This window comes from Sminthopsis crassicaudata, chromosome X, assembly GCF_048593235.1.
Source record: "Sminthopsis crassicaudata isolate SCR6 chromosome X, ASM4859323v1, whole genome shotgun sequence".
NCBI classification, from domain to species: Eukaryota; Metazoa; Chordata; class Mammalia; order Dasyuromorphia; family Dasyuridae; genus Sminthopsis; species Sminthopsis crassicaudata.
The window spans coordinates 50,737,427-50,749,021 of NC_133623.1; the positions used below are offsets into that span (position 1 = coordinate 50,737,427).

The following is an 11,595-nucleotide window of genomic DNA, read 5'->3' on the forward strand; positions in this document are numbered from 1 at the left end:
ATGATTAATAGAGAACACAACAATACCATAAGTCACTTTATCTACCCCTTGATGACAGCCGATTGTCTCCCATGCTAAATGCTTGTTCTTCACCATTACTTCCCCATGACTACAGAGAATATCACAACCCCAGGGTTCTGTTGATCTACCCCCCCCTTAATGAGACCCTATGATCTTCATGGTTTCTTTTTCTTCTTGGTTCACTTTTACTTCCCCATGACACCTTGAGAACCCCACCCGCCACAGGAGTCCCTATCTACCCCTTGATAGGGCCCTAGGATCCTTCATTTTATCCATATTCTATCCCTTGATGGGATGCTATGGTTTCTCAAATTTTTGTCTTGTACTTGGGTCACCATTACATTCCCACGATGCTTCAAAAACCCCACAACCACAGGAGTGTCTACACCTAGATGAAGTTCTTTGGTCCTTCATATTTGCTTTATATTCTTTGATCACCATTACTTGCCCATGACTCCTAGTGATCTCCATAGATACAGGAGTCTCTATATCTACCCCCTTGATGTGACCCTATGGTCCATCATTCATAGGTCACCACTATTTGCATATGACTAATCTAGAAATCCATAATCCCAGGATTCTCTTTTTCTACCCCTTGAAGAGACCCAATAATCTCTCATTCATGGATGAAATTTATTTCCTTAGGATTAATAAGAACCCCACAATCTCATGAGTCTCTTTATCGACTCCCTGATGAGACTCTATGGTCCTTCATGTTTTCTCCTTATTCTTCAGTCACCATTACTTCCCAATGATTAATTGAGAATCACACTACTCTAAAAATCTCTTTATCTACCCCCTGTTGAGATTCTATGGTCCCTTTATCATCAGTGACCATTATTTCACCATGATAAACTGAAACCCCCACAACATTATGAATCTCATTAATTACCCCTTGATGAGACCTTATGACTCTGCATGCTTTCTTCTGGTTCTTGGATCACCATTACTTTGCAGTGACTAACCCAGCATTTCCCTACTCCCCTAGTGAAACCCTATGGTCCTTTGTTCATGGGTGACCAATAATTACAAATGACAAACTGAGAACCCCATAAGCTGAAAAGTTTCATTATCTTTCCTTGGTGATTCCTGATGGCCCTTCATATTTTCTCCTTGTTCTTGGGCCACTATTACTTCCCCATGATTAACCAAGAAGCCCACAAATCCAGAAATTTCTTTATCTACCACTTAATGAAACTTTATGGTTTCTGAGCTTTTCTTCTTATACTTGGGTGACCATTACTTCTCCATAATTCTTCGAGGAAAACCAGAAACCCAGGAGTCTGTCAACTCCTTGATGAGACCCTAAAATCCTTAGTTCTTGGGATACCATCACTTCTCCATGACAACTGAGAAACCCAAACGCCAGGAGTCTCTTTCTCTTCCCCCAACTGAGAACATATGCTTCCTTGTTCACTAGTCACCATTACTTCCCCGTGACAACAGAGAACTCCACAACCCCTTAATGAGACCCTATGATCTTTCATGGTTTCGCCTTCTTCTTGGTTCACTTTTACTTCCCCATGACACCTCAAGACCCCCCTACCCTTGTAGTCACTATCTACTCCTAATCAAATAAAATAATATTTGTAAATTGCTTTGCAAACCTTAAAACTCAATAAATGTATTATTTACATATTCAATTCATCTGCTAAGGGCTTATTATATACAAGGCCTTGTGCTAGGCATTAGATCATTAGAGATATAAAGGCAAAATCAAAACTGTTCTTGCCCTTGGAAAGTGACCATTCTACAGAATCTATACAACTTGAAATAGATAATTAACCAAGTGAGGAATGATAGGGGTAAAGAAAGGAGAGATCCAAATGAAGTACTCTAGGAATATTTGGAGAGAATGAGAGGGGAGGGAGAAAGAGGGACAAGAAGTTCATCAAGGGGCCTAGGGAAAGACTAAATGGGGGAGGAGACTCCTGGGCTGAGGGTTAAAGGAAGATAAGGATTCTCATAAATAGATATTGGGAGGGAGTGCATTCCAGGCCTGAAGGATAGCTTATGGGAATTCTGGAAAGTGGAAGATGCATAGTTGTGGAATAGCTAGAGTCCTAGGGTCCCCCATGTTTTTCCCTTATTCTTCAGTCACCATTACTTCTCCATGAATCGCAGTGAACTCCAGAGCCACAGGTATCTCTTCATCTACTCCCTTAGGAGAAGCTATGGTCTCTCATGTTTTTGTCTTGTTCTTGTGTCAACTTTACTTTCCCCTGATGCTTAGAAAACCCCACACCCTAAAAGTCTCGGTTTTTTCCCTCTACTTAGAATATATTGTTAGGCCATACCCTTCTTTCCCATGTTGGGTCCAGGATAGCCAGCCATACACCCCCTTCCCCTTTTTCTTTTGTGAAGTTAGACTTGGGAAAATTGAGTTTTAAAAGGAAACTTTAAACCTTGAGGCTCCGGCTCCTCTTCACCTACCATTGAGACACAATAAAGGATAGAAAAGAAAAACAGTATCCAGGTGCTTCCCTCTCTGACTTCATCCCTGTTCAAAAACTACCCTGGGAATAGAATTATTGTCAAGGACAAAGACACCAAGTTATGTTATCTAGCCTTCCTCCCCTGTCTGACAGGGTTTGAGTCACAAGCCCCAGGTTATTAATGTTAAGTGAACTCCTCTCTTTGAAGTAAAGATAACAACAGCTGCAAAAGCTAATTGCATTCTCAGCTTCTATACTCTGCTTATATACTCTATATAAACTCTGCACCTCAGTTTCTCAGGACCAAATGTGTTGGAAGCATGTTCCCATTTTGGTCAGCTAGCTTAAACTCCACATTAAAAATTAAAATCTCTACTCGCCTCAGTTTCTTTGGTATTACAATACCTCGTTTATTGGTCCCCATTACTTCCCTGTGACTGAGAACACCGTAACCCCTGGGGTGACTTGGTCATCAGTGGTCATTATTTCCCTATGGCCAACTAAATGGGTTGGGGTTCTCACAACTCCAGAAATATCTATCTGTTGGGAGCCGCAATCTCTAAGCTGATTGGCAAAGCCCAGCACTGAGATCAAATGTGCACAGCATTCACGCAGGAACATTTCCTTTTATGATTCTCATTAGTGGACTACTATTTCCTATATTATTTATAATTGGCTTGATTACAACACTAAAACATTATCTGAAAAAAAAATCTGGTGACAAAGGGGATTTGGTCAAGTTAACTAGAAATGATTCCACATGCATGTTCTGTCCTAATAAAACTAATCTCTCACTGAGACAAATGATAAAGGAGAGAACACTATGGAAGGCGTTGTCACTATGGGAGAGAATCCAAAGGTCCAAGCAATAATGGTGTTTACCTGTTTAAACTCAGAAAAGATCAGTATATCTAGGAACCAAAACATGGTTAAATTATAACTAGGAATTGCCCTAAATGCCTATGTATATGATTTCAAGTCAGGGAAACAGAGGAATCAAATAATCCATAGAATTGACAAAGAAGACATAAGTAAACTAACAAAGTTCACTGACATTTAACCTTGTATAACATTTACCTTTCATTATTGGCTTTGTGTAATGTAATCTAATTACTTAACCATAAAAAACTTAATCAAATATTAAATGTCAAATGTAGTAACATATAAAGGTCAATAAGTCAGACACACGTCTGAATACTATGTTGACCTAAAGAAAAGTATATGATTATGATATAGTATAAAAATAAAGCCTGAAGGAGCCTGAGAGAAGGGGAGCATCACTTCCATCAGTTTCTCACTCAAACTACCCCACGACTCCTGTTTTCCTTTGACGTCAACCCTGTTCCTCCTGCTCAACCTCCTGGACCCCCTGCAGAGGCTGGACCCCTGCATCTACCTATCACTTAAGAAAAACCTATGGTTACTGAGGTTTCCTTCTTGTTCTTGGGTCACCATGACTTCTCCATGCTTCCTAGGGAAACCTAGAACCCAAGGATTCTGTCTATTCCTTGATGAGAACCTATGGTCCCTCGTTCTTGGGACACTATTACTTCCTCATGACTCATCCAGAAATCCTAAACCCCAGAAGTCTCTTTATGTACCCTCTGCTGAGATCCTGTGGTCTGTTGTACATGTGTGATCATTGTTTCCCCATGACAACACAGAACCCCACAATCCCAGGGTTATGTTGATCTAACCCTTGATGACACCCTATGATCTTTCATCATTGCCACTTGTCCTTGGCTCACCATTACTTACCCAAAAACTCAAGAACCCCACCACCAATGGTGTCACTATCTACACCTCGATGGGGCTCTGGGGTCACTCATATTTTATCCATGTTCTTTGCTCAACATTACTTACCCATAAATTCTAGTGGATCACAGAGCCACAGTTATCCCTTTATGTACCCCTTGAGGAGAAGCTATGATCTCTCATGTTTGTGTCTTGTTTTTCTGTCACCCTTGCTTCCCCATGATTAATGAAGAACTCCAGGAATCCAATAAGAGTCATTTTATCTACCCCGTGCTGAGGCTCTATGATCCCTTTATCATCAGTGACCATTATTTCCCCATAATTAACTGAAAACCACACAATACCACTAGACTCCTTAACTACCGCTTGATGAGACCCTATGACTCGGGCTATTTTCTTCTGGTTCTTGGATCACCATCACCACCTCAAGACTAACTGAGAACACTGCCACCAATGTGTCTCTTTATGTGCTCCTTGATGATACTCTATGGTCCTTCATGTTTTCTCCTTATTCTTGAATCACCATTACTTTGCAATGACTAACCCATCACCCTACCACCCCAGGGGTCTTTTAAACTAACCCCTGAAGAAATCTAACAGTCTCTTGTTCATGGATGACCAATAATTATAAATGACAAACCAAGAACCCCACATCATTAGGAATATCTTACTTACCCACGATGAGACCCTATGATCCTTCATGTTTTCTCCTTCTTCTTGGTCACCATTACTTCATGAGCAACCAAGAACCCCATGACCCTAGGACTTGTTTTACATACTCCTTGCTGAGACGCTGTAGTCCATTGTTCACCAGTGACCATTAGTGACCCATAACAAATTGAGAAACCCACAATCCCATGAGACTCCTTAACTATCCCTTGATGAGACCGTATGACCGTGCATGTTTTCTTCTTATTCTGGGCTCACAATTACTTCCCCATGATTTCCTGAGAGCACCACAACCCTGGGATTCTCTTTATCTACCTCCTGCTGAGAACCTATGGTCCCTCATTCATTGCTCAACATTACTGCCCGAGGACTACCCAAGAACCCCACAACCACACAACACAAAAGTTTCTTTATCTAACCCTTGATAAGACCTTCATATTTGCTCCTTTTTCTTTTTTTTATGCACAAAAGTGGTTTTTATTTTGTCTTCTGGCAATATTTTTGTACAGAAAAGCATCTCCCAATTACAAAACCAAATCAATGAGAAATGACTGAATTGACAGAAATTTCCCCAAAATATGAGGAATGTATCTACTGGCTTAAATAAGGCACATTTGTACATCTGAATGATTCATTACAAAGGCTTATTAAGAAACATCACATATGTTCATTACTGAAATACTAAGTTACAAAAAAATACCCTTTTCTCTTTATGAATGAATTACTTAGAATCCACTTGGTTCAACAGGTTTTCCAACTGCCTTCATTTGGTACAATTATATCCATATTTTTGGTAACTCTAAATTTACTGCCAAAGCTGGGAGATGTGTTCTCTGGGCCCACAGCTAGGCCAGAGCTATTACTTCTATTTTTAATATAACTCTACACAAATATTTTACAAATAAAGATCTACTAAAGTAATATTTTAATACACATAAATATCAATGCTAGTTACTTCGCTATAACACAGGATAGTACATTGGCTTGACAACCAGTGAATAATTGTCATTTCTTGAGGATGGCCCCAATTGTTGCTCGTAGGCCAATGGTTTCCAGGCCCATGATAAAAAACAAAGAAGAAAAGGAAGGAAGGAAGCAAAAGAAAAGGGACAAAACGACTTCCAGCCCTGGTTTAAATATGGAACCTAGTAACTATATGCTCTTATGTTACATTCCATTCAATATACTTACAGTATAAATAATATCATAACTAAACAATTAGCCTGGAAACAGTGCTGGAGTTCTCAACTAACCAATATAACACTGATGAAACAAATTAATTGTTCTCAAAAATCTCAGTATTCTTACACACATTTTCCCCCATGGGAATAAGGGAAGAAAGCAGAGTAAGAGGGGGCATTTTTACTCAATGATCTGCCCCAGGTAGTATAACAATTTCTACTCCACTACACAGATTGCAGCAAAGAAGATGCCAAAAGTCTGTAAATGATGCTTTTCCCATCAGTCAATAATAAATGTTTTCTGATAAGGCAGCAGAATCTTTTCTTTGCACCACAGGAAAAAGTCTCTTTCTTCACTTCTCAGATCTGTCAATAAAAACAAGTAAATACAGCAAGGAAAGTAGCAGTTTAAGTTCACACAAAGGAAACTATTTACACAAATATGACAACATTTGGCTAGTATTTTACAATAAACAAAATCCCTCCTGTTGTGAAAATTAGCAATTTCAATAAACTTCAAAGGTCATTATGATGAAATCTAATCTAATACTTATGAGAACCTTTTCATTATCTAGTCTTTACAGTGAAATAATGGCCATGTACAAGGGCCAAATGACTGGGCAAGATAAAATTTCCCTTATAACAACCAATATGCCAACATCAGTCTTCTAGGTTTTAATCAGGAGTAGCGCCACTTTCCATCTTCCCCAACCAAAACTCCTGCCCAGTGCCTACCAAGAGTCACACCCAGGGAAAAGTCCCTCAAGGGCTACTGTGCAACATGACCAGAGGAACAGTGCCACAGCCCAGCAGGAGCAGAGGAATGCTGAGGAGGAAAGGCAATGCCCAGTCTGTCTTAGAGATGTGGTATCAAGCATCCAGTGTTAGACTGAGTGCCCCTATGTCATTGCTGGGATGTTCATGGACCCTGGGAATGAGGATCTTCACTTACAAAATGTATAAAGTATTTCACCTAAATGGAAGTAATTTAGAAGTTGAACACCAACTGGTGTTCCTTTTTTAATGAGTTCCTTTTTTTAATGAGAGTTTTGCCTAAAACTTTGGCTGATACAAACACACGAATCCGCTAAGGCATCCTGAGGCAATCTGGCAATGTGTCGGGGAAAACTTGGTTGTCAGAACCACATCGTTGTGAGAGTAGAAAGAATGAATTTCCTTCAGGGGCCTGGCTCTTCGGGATGAGCAGTCAAAAAGTTCATTGCACTGGTTGTCAAGTCCCAATAAACGGATCCCACAGCCATGTGGGGAAGAAATCAGTCGACCATCGGGGCTGAAACAAACTTCTTTGATGTACCCACTGCCAAGGTTAGCTTCCTCAATATAATGAGTCAGTCTTACAGAATAAGGATATGAGCTGGGTCGTATTAAAGGCCTATCTTGGAATCCATGGACACTGGTCCACTCCTGATCATCTGTATTACTGGAACACCGTAAAAGGGTAGCCCAACCTTTAGGGTGTACTTGTAAAGATGTAATGCAATTACCACGATGCCTTCCAATAGGAAGTTTTGGTATTAAAATTTCAAGACTATTAGGAGGTGACATACTTTCTGCGTGATACACATTTTGCTCAGATAATGAACCAGAATCCCCATCATGAGAAGAACCAGCGGCTCTCGGAGCAGATGAACTTGCAGAAGTACCGGCATCTGAACTGGATGGAGGGCTTAGTGCTGGGATAAGTGGAACGCTTCCAACTTCTAAAGATTTTGCCAAGTCAAGATCATGTACAATCAGAAGATACCCGGTAGAGGTTGAAAGCAGCATTTTGGAACAGTTTGGAGTTAACCTCATCCGCATAAGTAAACGAATATAAAAGAATGTCTCATGTGGGCACCCGTCTTCTGTGCACCGCTTAGTATCCCAAATGATGACATTTCCATCGAATCCTGACGTAACTAAGAGTCTTGTATTAACGTCATAGTCAATGTTCTTCACCCAGCCAGTATGACCTTGTAAAGTACACATTTTAGAATTTAATTTTCTCAGATCCCAAAGGGCTACTGTAGAGTCATCAGAGCATGTTGCAAACAGTCTATCATCCAGAAACCTGATATTATTTACACAGTTTTCATGAGCTTCAGAAAGCGTTTTTATATGCTTTGAAGATATGGGGTCAAAAAGAAGGACTTCATTCAATTCACAAGCAGCCGCCAACACTGAGCCACTGGGGGAGTACTCCAGGTTAAAGATGGCGCCGTGGGTGCGGGTGTTGAGGTACAACGAGTCCACCGGGTGAAGGGAGCTATACAAACTGGTCACCATGCGGAAGTTGTCTCGGGCCGGGTCTATGTAATTCCCCCAGCCCTGGCTGCGGCTCCCCAGCAAACGGAAGAGCGGAGCGCCCAGTGGGCGCCTGGTCATCTCCACCCTCCTGGACTTTGGGGGGCGCGAGCTGGAGGCCGCGGCAGGGACACTTCTGGAGAAGGAAAAGGCGGGTGGGCAGGCCGCCATGGCGGCTGTGGATCGGGCCGTGGGGGAGTCATAAGGGGAGGGGACGCTGGGGTCCCGGGGGGATCCGGAGCTTGGCTCACCCTTAGCCTGAGTCGCGAGTTCCCCAGGGCTCGATGTCACTCCCGAGGTCTCCGCCATCACCGGGCCTGCGGCCTCCGTCAGAAAAGGTCTGCGAGAATCTTGGGAGTCACGCGGCTCGCAGGAGTCACAGGAAGGGCTGGAGGAGAGGTCACTGGGCTGCAGTGAAGAAGGGGAGGAGGCCGACCCAGCCTCGGCCTCTCCGCTCCCCTCAGGAGACCGCACCTCGCTTTGGCTTACGCATGCCAGGTCTTCCTCAGCTAGTTCTTCCTCCACCCCTTCGGGGTTGCTGGGCCTGACGGGGAACATGACTAATGGCGATGCCGACAACCAGTCCGACCTTTAGCTCCTGGGCGCCCCTTCAGCCCCCGCCACAGCCTCCACCACACCGCGAGACACTTCCGCCCGAGCCTCCCTGCTCCCCGCTGCAAGACACTTCCGCCGTGCTGCAGCTTAAGCACCCCGTGGGGAAACTGAAGAGAACGTCGAGCCGGAGGGGACCGGAACACCGTGGCGCCACCAAGCTGTCATGTTTCCTCCTTGATCTTCAGACCCCATTACTTCCCCATGATTAACCGAGAGCCCCACGCCCTTGCATTCCCTTTAGCTACCCCCTGCCGAGACCCTGTGGTCCTTTGTCCATCAGTGACCATTACTTCCCCATGTGTAACGGAAGACCCCACAGCCCTAGAAATCCCCATCACTTAAGGAAACCTTCTGCTTTCTCGGGTCTCTTCTTCTTCTTGGGTCACCATTACTTCCCAATGACACCTCGAGAATCCCAGCACCCAGCAGTCTCTACCTTCCCCCTGCTGAGGCCTGTGGTCCCTTCTGATGCTGTTCCGTCAGGATTGTTTCCCATGACTCCCAGTGAACCTTAGAGATGTCTGCTTATCTAGCGCTTGATGAGACTGACCTTGTCCGTCACTCTCCCTCTCCCCCTCTCTCTCTGCCTCTCCCTCTCTTTGTCGCTCTCTGCCCGCCTTCTGCTTCTCTGTCTGGCTGCCTTCCGATCATTCACTCCCACATTCCTCTAACTCTACATCTGTCTGTCTGTCTCCCCCCCAACCCCTCTCTCCTCTCTCCACGTGGTCTGTTGTTCATGCATGAATATCACTTCCCCATGACCACCAACAACCCCAAAACCGGCAGTCTCTCTATCTTCCCCTTTATGAGATACAGTACTCCCTCATGTTTCATGCTTCTTCCTGGGTCTCCAATCCTTCCTCATCATTAACTGAGAACCCCCAAAATCAGGCGCCACTTTAACTGCCCCATGCTGAGAAGCTAGGGTCTCTCATTCCTTGGTCAAAATTATTTTGTCATCATGCCTCTAGTACCCCACAAACTGCAGCTACAAGTGGGTCACCATTACTTATACATGACTAATGGAGAAACCCCAAACCGCAGGAGTCTCCTTAACTACCCCCCGCTGAGACCTGAGAGTCTCACATTCATTGATAACAATTATTTCCCCATGATTTACCAAGAGCCCCTCAACCTCCTCCCTCTCTTTATCTACCTCTTGATGAGACCTTATGGTCATTCATTTTGTTCCCTGGTTCTTGAGTCACCATTACTTCCCCATGACTACCTACGAATCTTATAACCTTACGAGTCTCTTAATCAACCCCCTGCTGAGGTGCAATGTCCCTTGTTTGTGGGTGACCAATAATTACAAATGACCAACTGAGAATCCCACATCCCCAGGTCTATACTGATCTATCTCTTCAGGAGAACTAATGGTCTTTCACATTTAATCCTTGTTTGTGGTTCACCATTACTTATCCATAATTGAGAACCCCACAACCTCAGGAAGCTCTTTTCCTTCCCCCTGCTAAGAACACATGCTCCTTTGTTCATTGGCTACCATTACTTGCCCATGACAACAGAGAAACCCACAACCCCAGGGTTCTGTTGATCTATCCTTGATGACACCCTATGATCTGTCATAATTTCTCCTTCTTCCTGGTTCATCATTACTTTGCCCAAACACCTTAAGAACCCCACTACCACTAGAGTCATTATGTACACCGTGATGGGGCCTAAGGGTCCCTCATTTTTTAATCCATGTTCTTCATTCTCCCTTACTTCCTTATGAATTCCAGTGACCTTAGAGGAAAAGTGTCCCTTCATGACTTTGGTCCCTCATGCCTTCTCTATATTCTTTGTTTACCATTAATTAACTCCCCATGATTCCTAGTGATCCTCATAGATAAAGGAGTCTCTATATTTACCCCTTGATGCAACCCTATAGTCTGTCATTCATGGGTCACAGTTATTATAATCATGACTCATCCAGAAAGCCAGAAGCACAGGAATCTCTTAATCTATCCCCTGCTGGGACCCAATAGTCTCTCGCTCATGGATCAAAATTATTTCCTTATGATTAACCGAGACCACTACAACCCCATGAGTCTCTTTATCTATCTGTTGATGAGTCCTTATGGTCCATCATGGTTTCTCCTTTTTTCTTGAGTTACCATTACATCCCCATCCCCATGACTAATCTAGAACCCCACAAGCTCAGGAGTCACTTGATGTACCCCTTGCTGAGATCCTATGGTCTCTTGTTTATAGGTGACCAATAATTACAAATAAAAAATGGAGGACCCCCCCACCATCCCCAGGACTATCCTTTTCTACCCATTGATGAGAACCTGTGGTCCCTTGTTCTTGGAACATCATTAGTTCCACATGACTCATTGAGAAACCCCAAACCCCAGAAGTCTTTTTATCTATCTTCTAAAGAGGCTTTGTGATCTGTTGTTCATGTGAGACCATTACTTCTCAATGACAATTGAGAACACCACAAGCCCAGGAGTCTTTTTATCTATCCCTGCTGAGAAAATATGGTATCTTGTTCATTTGTCGACATTATTTTTCCATGACAAGAGAGAACTCCACAAACCCAGGGTTCTATTGATCTACTCTTTGATGATACCCTCTGATCTGTTTCTCCTTCTTCCTGGATCACCTTT

General features: G+C 43.2%; 1 protein-coding gene across 1 annotated transcript; it reads right to left on the reverse strand.

Annotated features, from left to right (window-relative positions):
• Positions 1–7,114: 7,114 nt before the first annotated feature.
• Positions 7,115–8,923, reverse strand: LOC141548365 (DDB1- and CUL4-associated factor 10-like). Its single transcript, XM_074277221.1, has one exon. It carries the CDS (start codon positions 8,921–8,923, stop codon positions 7,115–7,117), a length of 1,809 nt encoding a protein of 602 aa, XP_074133322.1.
• Positions 8,924–11,595: the final 2,672 nt, after the last annotated feature.